A 15,592-nucleotide genomic window follows, 5' to 3' on the forward strand; every position below is an offset into this window, starting at 1 on the left:
CCTTCCCCCATTTCAGAAGTCTTTGGTGAAGAGCAGCTTGGGCTGATGACAAGGCCGAGTCACTATTTAATAGTGTGACTCTTCTGTCTAATTAGGGATAGTCCGTGCGCTCCTCTCCCAACTCAGGGAGAGGCTTGGGTTCTGGCCCAGGTCGCTCTTGACTTGAGAGAGTAAGTCACCAGGCCATAAGAACTGCAGGGTTTGCCCTTACTGCAGTCACTTCTGTGCTGTGCTCTTGCCTCACAGCTCTGCTGCCAGACACAAACATCGAGGCAGGTGTGTCGTGGGTGTTGCTCAGATGGGCTGGTCTGAGCGCAGCCTCTCCGTGTTCAGTGCTGGGAAAGGTTCAGTGTGAGGAACCCTTTCTTCTTTCTCGGGAGACCTGTGCTTCATCAGTTGATCCCACCAAGTTGAAGAAGAATAGTAACGATTTTAAATCTAGCAACTAGTAAAAGTAATGCTGACGCCAGCTTGGCTCCAAGACTCCATTTTACATATAGATGGTGAGGACTCCAAACTGCAAGTCAGTCAGGAAGATGTCGGAGCTTTCCCATTGTGTCACATCATCTGTAGGAAGAGTGACTGTCTCCAAAGGGACAGTGTGTAGTTACCATGGTGACATCAGGAAACAGCATCATGCTGGTAAATGCAGGCAAACAGGTGGAGGGTGGGTTATATACATGACAAGCCTGGACCCTCTTCTGCTGCAGGGCTTGCTTGTGCTTGGGAGGTGCAGAACTGCCGTTCTGTCCCCAGCTGCCCTGTACCTCCTTCCCACGGTTACGGTCTCCCACGGTTACGGTCTCCCACGGTTACTGTCTCCCACGGTTACAGTCTTCCACGGTTACGGTCTCCCACGGTTACGGTCTCCCACGGTTACTGTCTCCCACGGTTACAGTCTCCCACGGTTACGGTCTCCCACGGTTACGGTCTCCCACGGTTACTGTCTTCCCACGGTTACGGTCTCCCATGGTTACGGTTTCCCACGGTTAGTCTTCCACGGTTACAGTCTCCCACGCTTACGGTCTCCCACGGTTACTGTCTCCCACGGTTACTGTCTCCCACGGTTATAGTCTTCCACGGTTACTGTCTCCCACAGTTACAGTCTTCCACGGTTACTGTCTTCCATCGTTACTGTCTCCCACGGTTACTGTCTCCCACAGTTACGGTCTCCCACGGTTACAGTCTCCCACGGTTACTGTCTCCCAAAGTTACAGTCTCCCACAGTTACAGTCTTCCACGGTTACACTCTCCCACAGTTACAGTCTTCCACGGTTACACTCTTCCACAGTTATGGTCTTCCATGGTTACTGTCTCCCATGGTTACCATCTTCCAGGGCAGTATCCAGGTGCATCATTTAACCTCTGAGCACTCACAGGGAGGAGGCTGTCCAGACAGAATCTCTCTTGCATTCCTCTCTTTGTTCTTTCAAGTGAAACCATAGTTGTGATTCAAGTCACAAGGAACAAGATTGTGGCATCAGAGGGAGGCCAGCCTACATGGCAGCTTTTCCAGTGGTTGAGGTATCTGGAAGGCACACATGCAGAGCCCTTGCGCTGTGCTTAATTTTAGAAACTTCTTAATTTTAATGTGTTGTCCATGGCACAAAAGAAATTTTCACTGGGAGACTTCTGTGGTGTTTGAGGTAATGGCTCTTATGTTACTAGAATCCTGTAAGGACAAGGCCAGCAGGAACCATTCCCTCTGTCCCGAAGGTTTTCTTTGGCCTCCGCGTCCTCCAGAGCACTTTATAACATGGCTAGACTGTATTGAGTTTCCACTGAGCTCCATGCCCACCAGCTAACGGTTCTCCTTTTGAACTATGTTAAGGCTGCACCAATCCTCAGTCTACAGAGAAGCCTGTGTGCCCGTGCTTCTCATATACACCAGATGGCCACAGGTACCTCCAGCAGCATCTGTGTGACCTTGCTGGCCCTCTTCTTTAAAAAAAAGAGAGAGAGAAAGAAAGAGCAATAAGGAAGGAAGGAAGAGAGAAGGAAAGAAAGAAGAAAGAAGGAGAAGAAAGAAGAATGGAAAGAAATGGACAAACCGAAGAAATGTTTGATGTCTCAACTAAGATGTTAAGAAGACAGTGGGTTTTTCTTCTCTCTGGTAAAATGAAATAGAATTGAGTCTGCTAGTTCTCCTCAGACCTGCAGTGTTCACTCCTGAGACACGCCTGGCTCTTCTCCCCAGAGCTTGAGCAGATGTGCTCTGAATGGGCTCTCCTGTCTGGGCCACAGGGGCTGCACATTTTACCTTAATCAGGAGCCAAGTAATTACAGGATGAAGTATTTGGGAGCTTTGTTTCTTGCGGTTCTCTATGAAGACATTGCAGGGGAGTACTGGGCGGGAATGCTAATACTAATCCAGGAACATTCCACATAGGAAGACAACTGTTGTTTATATGACAACACAGAAAGACAGAAATTCCCGTGGCTACTGTGAATGTGTTTTTTGGGTGTACACAGATAACACTGAGATGGAAGGGTGGCTGGGGGGGCAGGACCGAGGCATTCCCAGCAGGCCAGTGTTGGTGACCTGAGGCAGTATGTTCCCAGCTCTCCCTCCTGCACCACCCTCCTCACTGTCCTGCCTTTGCCTCTGGTCTGGCCTTGACTTCCTCGAGCAGCTGCCATGCCGAGCCTCTGGGCAGGGCTCTGCACACTAGGAATCAGAGTGCTGTGTGCAGCCTTCTGCCCTCTCAGACCTTGTGTGTGTGCTGCGTGCAGCCTCTGTGGGTGAGACCTTGTGGCTGGTGTGGTGGCCTCTCTGTGCGGCTTTCCTTGCTGCTCCTGGGCGTCCTCAAAAGCTGCGCTCACAGGAAGAGGACTGACTCAGGCAGTGGAGGCCGACGGCCGTTCAGAGGATGGCTCCCCACGCCACGTGCATGCTGTCTTACTGTCTGCCTGAACGCACAGCTGACTAGAAACTAGGGTTGGCCATGGGAACGTGGGGCAGGTAGGCACCACAGCAAGTAGGGAGGTGGAAAAGGCTGTCACAGTCCACAGCCCAGAAAACAATGACAGCTCTGCCAGGCTAGGGGTACACATCTCTCCTCCCAGGGCTTGGGAAGTGGAGCAGCTCGGGCTGCTCGACACCCTCAAAACAAGAAGACATTCCTTACAGAAGACCTACAGGTATTACAAGAAAATTGTTTATATCATTCTTCAAATTTTTTATGCCAAGCATGGTGACATACCTTTAGTCCCAGGACTTGAAAGGCAAAGGCCAGCAGACCTCTGTGAGTTCAAAACCAGCCTTGTCTACATAGCGAGTTCCAGGCCACCCAGGGCTACATAGTGAGATCCTGTCTAAAACAAAACAAAACAAAAATCTGAAAAGAAAATCTGTTAATCTAGCAAATACTAAGTTTTGTAAGAGGAAAATTGGAAATTTACAGCCTCTAGTCCGGGCTCAGAGAATGAACTTCGGTCTCTCCGAGCCCCGTGCCCTCTGTGTCTGTAGCCCGAGGAGAGGCAGCTTTGGGGTGCAGTCATTCGGGGGGCGCGGGCCTCACCCTCGCTGCCACACTCGGATCTGAAAGGAACCGGGGTGGCAGCGCAACAGCTCCCATTGCAAAAGAACTGTTTTTCTGAGTATCTGAGACTTATCCAGAGGCTTAAAAAGTATTTTTAGTTTTGAAAAAAAAAAAAAATAGCTGCATGCCTATTTATTTAGGATTTTGATGCATGTTGTTTCCAACTGAATGAGGCTATTTTCAAAACAAAGATTAAGAGATTTGGCTCACTTTGCTTGTCCTGGTGAATATGCCAAAGGTCTGTTTCCCATAAGATGTGTTTGCCCTCAGTGGCTGGTCTGACTGTGAGTTTATTATAGCAGAGGTTTAACAAAAGAGTGTGCTGCAGAGCCTTGGTGCACACTTAGGTTGTTAGAGTCTATAAATAGCACACAAGGTATTATGGAAACATGTTAGAGTCATAGTGCTCAGAAGGGGGAAGAGGAGCCAGCGTGTAAATGTGCCCACGAGTGGGCGCCTTGCCGGCGCTGCGTGCTGCCTTGACTTTCTTAGAGTAGTGACATGGGATGTCGCCTCCTGGGCCCTGGTGTCCGCATTGTACACGTCCACCTTACAGGCCGTGCCCCCCCTTCTGCACACTGTGGCTGGCTCACGCACACTCAGCGTCCACCTCTTCACGTGGGGGCCGTGAGCATCCTGGGACAGGCTTCAGCGTCTGCAGTTGCTCAGAGCCGCCATCTGCTTCCACTTGCCTTGTGGTCTTGGAGATCATGCTTGGCCCATGGGTACTGCAGCGTGCCCAGAGGATGTGGAGTTTTGTCAGCCAGTGAAATATGTCTGGCTTTTTTTCCTCCCCCCACCCCCAGCTTTCATTTGCTCTTCACCCTGTGTGGTCTTCACTGAGCTGAATTATTATTTAACAAAACTGTGCTCTCTTTATCATTTTCTGTGGCTTCTTTAAGGAGAAGGTGTGTAGCATCTGAGCCACAGAGGTACAGCAGCGAAGCCCGTGAAACGCTGCAGCGATAGATAGGGCTGTGTCTGCCGCTGTCCTGAGGACAGTGCGCCACTGCTGTGCGTGTGGGTTCTGGGGTGCAGACGGCCCCACGGGAGCTGCAGAGCTGCCACACTCTGCCGACAGTCAGCGCCAGGACGTCTGAGCCAGCTTTCTCTTATTGCAGGCACTTCTGCAGTCTTCAGTGAAGCAACAGCTAGACGCCATCGAGAAACAGTACGTGTCTGCCATCGAGAAACAGGCTCACCGCTGTGAGGAGCTGCTGCACGCCCAGGTACAGACCGCGGGCCCCACACACTCGTGCTCCGCCCTGCCTCCCTCCACCTCGTGCCCCCTCTCTGTCCGCTGCCAGCCCTCCTGCTCCTGACATGTCATGGAGGCAGTCCTCTTGAGCAAAGGTGGCATTTTGTGATGGGGTGAGGATAGGCCCAGGCCTACACCATGTGGCTGCCCTCGTCCAGGGTTGCTAGTATTTCTATTTCTGGGTTCTATTGAGGTTCACAGAGTCACAGATGCAAAGAGATGGCCAAGTGCTTCAACCTGTGTGAATGGTTCCTGTGACTTTTATAAATGATGTTCAGATTGTAAAAATTAATTTTTGATGGATATAAAAAAACAAAGTATATCTACACTGTCAGAAACAAGAGTTTTTGACAGTTCTGTATAAAGTACCAGCTTCTGTTTGAACTTTTCCTTTAAATGTTTTTAAAAGCCAAAACCCTGAGCTCTACTTCACACTAATCAGCCATCAGTTGGAGTGTGTCTCTGGTGTACCAGAGTCAGGAATGTATGTTAGACCCTTCTTGCCAGGCCGGCTGGCCGGGCCACCAGCCTCTGAGATCCTCCTGACTTAGTCCTACAGATGGTACAAGTTTGTACCCACCTGTAATTTCAGATCCAGGGCATCCAACAGGCACCTGGAAGCACCTGTTCACACACACACACACATACACACACACACACACACACACAGCGAGAGAGAGAGAGAGAGATACACACAAACACAGACATTCATACACATAGACACAGATATACGCACATATACAATTAAAAACAATAAAAGAAAAAAGTGAAAGAAAACCGGGGCCCAAGGATCATTTTCTGAGCCGGGTGGCCCCTTGGCCTCTCACTGGCTCATTAGTCAGCTCTGCTTCCTAACAGCAAAGCCACGGGCAGTTGGTTGTGTTTCTCTGCACCATATTCCGAATTTTCAAGTTGAGGGAATCATGAATGTTAGGATGGGCCAGAGGTCCCTGAAAGAAAGCCTGCCAGCCGTGGGTCGGAGCCTCGAGCGAGCTGCCTGACAGGACGCTCCGTCAGGACACACCCAGCAGAGGCCACCTGTGGTCATGTCTGGCCGGAGCCCTCCGGGAAAGAGCTTCAGGCTCAAAATGTGCTCTCAGGTTTCCGTTTCAGTGCTCTGTGGTTTGGGGTATAGAAGCATGTTGAAGTATGTCAGTTTAAACCAGTTTGTGGATGTTATGTTTAAATAGATCAAACTACTTTTTAATGTGTCAGTACAAAACTTTTCCAGTTTTTTATTTTTTAATTAAATTTTTATTTTTTTATATTAATTACAGCTTATTTACTTTGTCCAGTTTTTATTTTTTAATCTTTCATATCTGTATTCTTTCTGTGTTACCATGTTACCATGTGATACGGACTCCACCTTCCCGTCCCCGGTTCGCATCCCTGCTCCGCCATGTTGTTTCTATAACAGGTGTGCTGCTGGGCTGGAACCAGGAAGTGCAAACCCTCTGTGTTCTTGCCATCTGGAGTTGCTTGGCCACTGCTGTCTCAGGTTTCTGAGTCAGGTTTATAGGCACTGTGAGTTTGTCCAACAAGGCAGGCTGGCGTGTGGATAGACCCGAGTCGGGCCTGGGTGTGGGCTCTGGTGGTGTCTTGGGCTGCAGGGTGCCTGTGTGTGACGGGCTACGTTGCAGGGTGTAGGGCTGGCACATTGCTGATTTCAGCTTTCCAGTCCTGGTGAACTCGTCATCACCCACCCTCCGTCTTCTGTTACCAGTTAGTGCGTGACAGTGCGGTCTCTCGGTTGTTTTATCCTGTAACGGTCAAAGATTACTTACCAATTTTAGCAGGTGTTTCTGGGAAAAGCCATGCGATTTTTTTACTTAGTTATGTTTTCTGAGTATCAGACCTTTTGCGTCTTTCCTTTTATTCTTGATGTTGTCTTACCGTCCTGTTCCTGTGATGAACACCATGACCAAGGCAGCTTACGGAGGAGGAGAGAGTTTCTTGGGCTTCCAGTTGGAGAGGGTTAGAGTCCATGACTGTGAGGACAGCTTGGAACCTGACCCTGAGACCAGCTCACAAACCATAAACAGAGCAGAGCCCGCTGGGAGTGTGGACCTTCTGCTCTCGAAGCCCCTATTCTAGACCTAGATGTTGGGTTTTATTTGTCAGCTGACTATACGTACTTCCTTTGGGCAAGTGTGTTTGTGTTTAAGCCTTATAGAACTTCCCTTTATTGTCATTTTAGTGGTGTGGAAATTTTGGTTATGTCTCGTGTTCAGATATTGTAACTATGTCATGTTTGATTGATCAGTATTTTGGAACTTCTCAAAGAACCAAGGAGACTTGTGGCTTTATTGACTTCAGGTTGCATTCTGTCTTCTACAGTGGAGCCCTCATCAAGAGCTTTATAGTCTTGCTCTAGAGGAAGGAGTCCATTTCCAAACTCGTGTTTTCACCTTCACTTAAAATGACTTTAATTTGTCTTGTAACTGGGTCTAAACTTTTTTGTTCTTTTCCAGATATTTTGATGTTTTTCAGAGGTATCTTATTTTATTGCTTTTAAGTCTTGTTGTGGTGTAGTTAGAGAACATACTTCATGTGGTTTCGATATATTTTGAGTCTGATTGATGGCCCAGAATGTGTGGGATGTTTAATACCATCACTCAGATGAGTCTCTGGTCTCCAGGATTTCTTTACTGTTATGGTCATCTGTCTGCCTGCCTGGGCAGCTGTTAAGGGGAAGATACTGAAATATTTATTAGGCTGTGTATGTGCCTACTTTCCTGTTCTTGTCCGTCAAGTTTTAGCTCTAGAACACTTGACACATAGCTGACACACGTGAGAACTGTTACGCCCTCTTCGTGTACTTGTTTCTCTATACTATGAAATGTCCATCTCTTACTTGGTGATCCTGGTTGCAGTGAGGTATACAAACAACCCACCTTTACTTTGATTATTGTTAGTTGGGTATATTTCTCTCTATCTCTTTATTCTAGATGAATTTTTGTTTTAATATTCCAAATGGGTTTCTTGTAGGAAGCATACAGTTGCATCTCATAATTAAACATAATGTTTTCTGGCTTCTATTTGTATTTGAAGATTCTCAAATTATTTCTTCCAGTCAATTTAAGGCTCATTTCTTAGGATCTATTTTAGGAACCAGCTTAAAATATTATTCATTTGTAAAGTGGATTTTAAAATGAGTGTTTTAAAAGAGTTTATTGTTAGTATGCACCTGCCATGAAATAACTATAAATACATTGTTAATCTGACGTAAAATATTGTGACACAATAGTTTCTCGTGATCTTTAGAACATGAAAAATGTGTTAAGAAAACTGATTGCATATTTAAAATTACATTTCAGTACAGGTAAATACTTGAGTTAAAGATGGCCTCACTGCCCAAAAAGTGTGCTTGGAAACATGCATTAGTACTCAGTGTTCTAATCATGTGTGAGGCGTCCTGGAATCCCTGCCCTGTGGGGGCTAGTCAGACGGTGCACAGCGAAGTGTGCAAACAAGGCCAGGTTTGTTTGGCCTCCAGCTCTGGAGGGACAAATGTCTGGGACAGCCTTCGTGCTGGCAGAGCTGCAGGTTACTGGTCAGGCCATAGGGCAGCGAGAAGCCGTGTGCACCTGTCTCTGAGCTCTCCCTGTTCCTGTGACACCGACACATCACCTTCCTGCCTCATCCTGTCCGTATCAGCTCCCAGTGTGCCATCCACACAGATTGAACACAGACTAGAGGTCTGCCCTCCTCTCCACGTGAAGAACAAACTCCAAGACAGGGGGGCGAGGCGTGTATACAGACTTCCCCACATTTTGGTGTTTTTATGGCCACTTCACTTTTTCGTGTGATTACAGTGGTACTGTGTATTGATTTCCTGCTTACTAGGAAGCAGGCCTGTTGTCGTCAGTGCAGACCTTGGGTCCTGGGGCTCAGTATCAGCGAAGAGAGATTTCGTGGCTTTGGAGACTGAGCGCTTTCATGTGAACCCGTTCATCTTGAAGTAGGAGTTTGTGTGTCTGCTGCCTGCTTTCCTCTTGTGTCCGTGCTCTGGGCACTCCAGCGTGGAGGAGAGAGCGCAGCCTGGCCCAGTTCCTCTCCTGCAGCACCGTGTTCACTGCCTTCTTCATCTGAGAAGCCCTGCCCGGCCTTCCACCCAGCCTGTGCCCCTCAGCGCCGTCTCCACCTTTGTGCGCTGCTGTCTGGCCGTCGTAGCTCTCAGAGCCTTGACCCCTTGTGCCCTTGAAGACAGCAGGGCCTGCTCTGCCCCTTCATCCGTGCTTGTTTGCCTTTAATGGATACCTTTCCTCCTCCGCTCTGAGGTTGGAATTCCAGTGTGCCGTCCAGTCTTTTTCTTCATGGTCAGCTTGGCCACATAGTGAGATGCCATCTGTGTCCTCCAGCAAAAGCAGTTAAATTTCTGGATTCTTGAAAAAGTAAATAGGTGGGGAGATAAGGCTTCATTTTCTGTCAATAAGATATCAGATAATTGGTTATTAACTGGAGTTGATGTGTATGTGTGGGGGCTGCATGGAGTGAGTTTGCACGTGTTTGAGCAAGTATGTTCATGTGTGCAGAGCTCCAAGGCTATATCAAGAGCTTCCTGGCTTGTTCTCTTCCTTACTCTTTTTTTTTGGGGTGGAGGAAAAGTATAGCAGGGGGTCTCACTCTGTAGACCAGGCTGGCCTTGAACTCACAGAGATCTACCTGCCTCTGCCTCTGCCTCTGCCTCTGCCTCTGCCTCTGCCTCTGCCTCTGCCTCTGCCTCTGCCTCTGCCTCTGCCTCTGCCTCTGCCTCTGCCTCTGCCTCTGCCTCTGCCTCTGCCTCTGCCTCCTGGTTGCTGGGATTAAATGTGTGCGCCACTACACAACCGTCTCCGCCTTTGTTCTTCCCTGCATGCTCTCAGTCGAGCCTGGGTTAGTCCTTTGGGAGGCCTTCCATGCTCCCCCGGCATGTCCGTGGCTTCTGGGGTCACACTCCTTCCTGCTGAGCCGTCTCCCAGCCCTCCGTGAGCGTGTCTCCTGAGCAGCATCCGTGTGTTTTTATGCGGGATGTAATTACAGCTGAGGAGCAGTTCAGTGTGCGCTGGACTTGTGTACCGTGTGTAAGCCGCGACCCCGGCAGCTCGTCCAGGGAAGGGCCTGGCGGGCTCTGCTTCTGTCTGGCAGGCATGGGCTCTGCCTGGGCTCTGGCGAACGTTGGGTGCTGTAGCCTCTTTCTCTGGTGTTTCTTTGACCGTGGCCCTTTCCTGGACGCATGGTGCTCCCTGTCTGTGCCTCTCTTTGTGAGCTCTGCTGGGTGCACCCTGTTCTCGTCCTCCAGAGCAGCCTGCTGGCCGTGGCTGGCAGCCTCAGCCACACTGCCTTGCCCAAGGCCTGGCAAAAGCTGTTTTCTGTGTCCCTCCTTTCTCCACTCCCGGTAGGCAATGGTGCAGCCATTGGTTTTTCAGTACATAGGAACTTGAGAAAATAAGTGTTGATAAAAAAAATCAAGGAATATAAATCAGAAACCAAGGAAAAGGTAAACTTGTTTTGTGACTGCGTATTTTCCTGAAGTGGAGTCATTGTATGAAGGAAAAATCAAGGGGGCTGTGGCTTCAGTGGGTCAGTGGTGTGAAAGTGGATAAAAGGAGATTTTCATTGCTCCATTTCTTAGACAAGGAGTATTTCAGAATTTGTGCCCAGTGGGGTTGATATAGGAAAATAAGTATAATGTATTTTATAACAATAAAATGGCTTTTAAGTACAGGTGTCTTACAGAGGAAATTAGTAAAGGCTAGAAAAGGGGAGGAAGCCCAAGGCTCAGTGGAGGACGGGCTGTGACTTAAGCGATGTCTTTTGCAAAGGACAGGAGGCACCTGCAGGCTTCGCTCCCTCCAGAGCCCAGAAGGAGCCTGCAAGCGGGATGCAGATGTGCAAGGCAGTGCCGCAAATGCCATGTGGGAGAGCAGCATGAGAGTCACACAGGGTGTGTGCGTGGAGGGACAGACACCATGAGAGAGAAAGGGAAGCACTAAGAGCTGGCGTGAGGTCAGCTGTAAACCCTACGCTCAGCCCCTGGCAGCTTGAAGTGCTTTCCTGACACACACGTGCTCCTCGTGCTGCCGCCCTGCCCCGTGGACTTTCCTGAGTTTCCCGTTCTCCTGCACATCCTGAGGACTCGGTGCCTGTGACCAGCCCCTGCTGACCCCTCCTCCTGGCCTGTTAGGACAGTTCTTGCTGAGCTGCTCTCTTGGTGACGCAGCCCGTAGGCTGTGTTCACCTGCTGGTGCTCCACAGGACTGCTCAGCACCCAGGCCCTTCCCTGCCCACATCTGCGTTCTGCTCTGCTGTGCCGTGGGCAGCCGTCAGCAGAGTCCATGAGGGCATCACGAGCCTTATTCATGTCTGACCCTAGCAAATACCCAGTGTCTGCCCTGCGGTCTGTGTGTTTAAGGAGAGGAATGAATTCCAGTGCAGAGTGCTGGAAACACAGAAAGGTGAAAGTCCGGCTCCCATACAGACACACTAAAGCCCTTCAGGTTTATCTGACTCAGTGTTTTACCTTGTTACTTGTGCAAACTAATGCTTACATGGGCAAAATGAGATGAAACTTAGTATCAAAATTCAGACTTTATGAAAATTGTTTAATAGCAAGTATAACTGACTCATTAAACATTCTATGCAATGGTTATAAAATAGCAGCGGTCTTGTTTAAACTGTGATGGTGTTTTTGTCTGTTTTTAGCTGTCAAGAGCACTTGAGTCTCATACCTATAAAACAGGCAGGTAAAGTGTGCTCTGAGACCATTTATCTGCCAGGAAAAACACATGTATTAACTGCTAATTATTGTCCCAAATGCATACATAGGGATACATGAGCGGATTGTGGCTAGCCAAAAGATTGTTTTCCTCCACCACATACTTTGCCTGGGTTTATTCTCCTCATACACTGAATTTGAGAAATTTAAGAAATCATTATTTTAAAATGAAGCCTACTCAACTAATAAGATGCTTGTCCCCATTTCTCTTGAATGCATTCTTTGGTAAAAATGACTCAGCATCCTCCTAAAAACAAACTAAAGACAAATCAGGTTCCCATTAAGAAGAAAGGCAGGACAAAATGTCTTGCTCCATGCCCATGTCTTGAGACGATAAAGTAGTTGAACCTTCTGGTTAGCATTTCTGGGAGCTTCTTCACTGTGTTGTCTCTATCTGAGTAAAGATCACTTCCTCTTTGACAGCAAATGCTGTCAGAGAGCAGCAGCAGGTCTGTCCAGGGGCTTTTGTCCGGGAAAATGGCTTAAGAAAATGGGACACACAGCCTGCAGTCCTTAGAGGTGATCTTAAGAATGACCTCAGTGCCCATGGCTGTGTGTGGGCAAATGTCCAAAAAGAGAGTTGTTCAAGCTGCTGTTTGTAATGATAGCTGTAGATGTCATATGATGCTGTTCCTGGGGAACGTGAACAAAAAGTCTCCTCACCTCAGATAGCAGATCAGTGACAGACCACAGCACAGATTCCACCCAAGTCCAGTCAAACAGTGAGCCGTTGGGGTTGTTTACAGGGATATGGTGAGGAGTTAAAGGAGCAGAAATGACTGCACCCCAGCAGTGGTGACAGATCACAGGCAGCTTGAAAACCTGGGCCACACTGCAAAATGTGGAGGCAGCTCAGCAGCTCAGCAGCTCAGCAGCTCAGCAGCTCAGCAGCTCAGCAGCTCAGCAGCTCAGCCGATCTGTGTGTCTTCAGGCAGTTCAGCTTACTGACCCTCTCCAAGGCTGCCTTTATTGTTTGTGTAGGGAAGGGCTCAGTGCATCAGGTCAGCTTCAGGGACTTCCTGAAGTTGTTTGGTTGTGTACTTGCTGAGCTTAAGAGCTTCTATGGAGGGTGGAATGTTTCGTCTCCCTGTAGAACCTTTCTGTATCTAAAGAACTTTCCTTTAGGGTGTAAGGTGTTACAAAATGGAAGGTTTTATCCCCGAAAAAGTAACTGCACAACACCAGAGTGACCGCATGCTGAGCTGTTAAAGGCTCACAGCTGTAAGCAAACATAGTTTGCCAAGGAACTGGACCTGGGCTGAGCTGGACCTTTGGAGGGACAGAGTTGTTAGGCCTGTCTGACTAGAAGATGCAGACTTGCAATGGTTGCACAAAACCCTGTGGATAGAAACAGAGGATGTGTGGGAAAAGAGAATTAAACAGCTAGCTACTAGCAAATGAATGAATCGCGTGGGAATGCGTGTCAGCTGGAGGGGGTCTGCAGTGGAAAGTGGCTCGTGTGCGTCTTCGTTCTGCTCAGCATTGCATGAACGGTTGAGGTAGAGAAGGCGCATTTCCACATTGTGTGTAACACACTTGGAAGTGTTGAAAACACCAGCATGGTCACTGTGTACAAAGTGAATATTAGGGTCTTACACTAAAAACTTCCTTGTCAATACAAGATTCAAAGGAGCCAAACTCAGCTGTGCCATGTGCATTTAGTATTTAGGCTTTAAACACCAAGTTCTCACAGTTAAAAGCCTTCAATCACCAAAGATGGAGATAACAAGATATTCCGTGACAAAACCAAATTGAAACAATATCTTCCACTAACCCAGACTTACAGAGGACACTAGAAGGAAAACTCCAACACAGGAGTAATCACACCCAAGAAAACACAGAAAATAAGTGATTTCACACCTACAAAAACAAAAGAGAAGCACACATTCACAATGGCACCAATATCAAAAGTACAAGAACCAACACTCACTGGTCATTGATATCTCTCAATATCAATGGACTCAGTTCCCCAGTAAAAAGACAGAGACTAACAGAATGGATGCAAAAATAGAATCCATCTTTCTGCTGCATACAAGAAATACAGGTCAGCCACAAAATAGGCATTACCTCAGAATAAAGGGCTGGAAAAAGGCTTCTCAAGCAACCAGACCCAAGAAACAACAGGAATAGCTATTCTAATAAAATAGACTTTCAAGCAAAAGTAATAAAAGAGATGGGGCAGGAGATTTCATAGTCATCAAAGGAAAGATCCACCAAGATGGCATCTCAGTTCTGAGCATCTGTGTCCCAAGTGTAAGGGCACCTCATTCATGAAAAACATCACTAAAGCCTAACACGTTGAACCCGCACATTAATAGTGAAGAGGCTTCAGCACCCTACTCTCACCATGGACAGGTCCACGAGAAGAAACTAAACAGAAATAATGACACTGATCACCACTATGAATCAAATGGACCTAACAGAGATGGGAGACAGCCAACTCCTGACACTCCTAATATGTTCTGCTGTCCTTGCAGAGGGGCTTTCTCTTACACAGACACAGCTGCCTGCTTGTGGATCACTTTGCCATAGCTAGGCTGCCTCGTCTGGCCTCACTGGAGGAGGCTGGGCTTAGTCCTGGTGCGACTTGATGTGCTGGCATGGGTTGGTGTGGAGAGCTGGCTCCCCTTTCCTGAGGAGAAGAAGAGGGGGAAGAGGGGGAGGGGGAGGCTGTGATTGGGATGTAAAGTAAATGAATGGATAGATAGATAGATAGATAGATAGATAGATAGATAGATAAGAAAAAAAATAAAAAGCACTGTTGTAGTTTAAGGCTCCTGTTATATTAGTTAGTTTCTTAAAAAATAATAATAATAACAGTGGTACCAAACAGTCATTTTATAGTCTTTAAAGCATGGTGAGATAGAAGGATTGAAGCCTCATGGTACAGAGAGCAGTTGATGGCACTGAAGCCTACGCCTGTTTGGAAGGTTGTTATCTGGAAAAAGGTTAGGCTCCTTACGTTATTCTGGAGTTAGTGTTAAACACGCTGGACCTAGGAGATTTCCACTCGGCATGAAAAGAGAGCGTCTCAGGTGAGCCTCTTCCCGCCCTGGGATGCAGCTGGCTACACGTCTCCATCTTCATAGTAAAGCAGCAGTCTTGCATTCCGCAGCCCAGTGCAGAGACTGTGATTGACAGCCCGAGAGGCAGTGACCGTCCTCGTGGGAGGAACCTCAGGCAGCATCACTGAATGTTGGTGTCAGGGTCTCGATCGTGGTGGTGACGAGGTCAAGTATCCCCAAGTTTTCTTCTGTGATGCTAGAAATCGCTTTGGATTTTCACACATTACACGTTGCTTAGTGGAGACTCTGGCTCTTGCTACCATGGACATTGTTGCTCCGAGGGAGAGCATTGGCTTTTGTCTGGGCAGGTTAGCACTTCCCTTGAGACTGAAAGATAGAAAAATGGCATGTGTGTGGTGGTGGCCATTCATCTCCACTTGTGCCCCGAATGTTCTTTTGGTGACCTCGCTGTCTTTACCTTAAAGATTTAGGGAAAGCTCAGGACCTTGAAGATACTGGTATCTCCTCAGGAAAATGTTAGTGTGCTCCTGTGGGTTAAGTTAATACTAGAAGTAATTTATTGTGAGATGTTGGTTGGCCTTCAGCAGGAAAATGCCAAAAGAAACTCGCAGAGAGACAGTGAAATAAATGGGTACTGAGCTCGTGAGCTATGTTGGGAGGCAACTTCTTCCCAGTCTCCATTTCTTTCTCTGGAGATCCTTGATAATGACTGTTCTGATAAAGATGCAGGAGAAATCTGTGTTAGCAGATTCCATGCCAAACAAAGAGAGTTCATTGTTGTTTGGTACCTTGTAGTCCAAAATTCCTAAGGCTGAGCTAAGCTACTTGGATCCTCAGAGTAAAGAAAGAATTGCTTCGCTGCACACAGGCTTCTGGGAACCAAGCATTTCTGTGCTCGTCACGTGAACCCATCTGCTAGCTGCCTGAGGAAGTAAGTCCTCAGATATGATTATTCTATTTGTACATGCGCAAGTCTACATCTGCCTTAACTGTAGCAGAAATTAGAACA

The 15,592-nt window shown here is 47.8% G+C and overlaps 1 protein-coding gene across 9 annotated transcripts in view; it reads left to right on the forward strand.

The window, feature by feature from the left end:
• The window catches only part of Ccdc91 (coiled-coil domain containing 91), a 118,011-nt gene that overhangs the window by 66,038 nt on the left and 36,381 nt on the right, over nt 1–15,592 (forward strand). For all 9 annotated transcript variants that reach the window (XM_060384522.1, XM_060384523.1, XM_021646014.2 and 6 more), the window contains one exon: nt 4,664–4,771. In XM_060384522.1, coding sequence (XP_060240505.1) covers nt 4,664–4,771 — 108 coding nt within the window. The remainder of the gene's footprint in view (nt 1–4,663; nt 4,772–15,592) is intronic.

The sequence above is a fragment of the Meriones unguiculatus genome, chromosome 5 (genome assembly GCF_030254825.1).
Source record: "Meriones unguiculatus strain TT.TT164.6M chromosome 5, Bangor_MerUng_6.1, whole genome shotgun sequence".
Taxonomy (NCBI): domain Eukaryota; kingdom Metazoa; phylum Chordata; class Mammalia; order Rodentia; family Muridae; genus Meriones; species Meriones unguiculatus.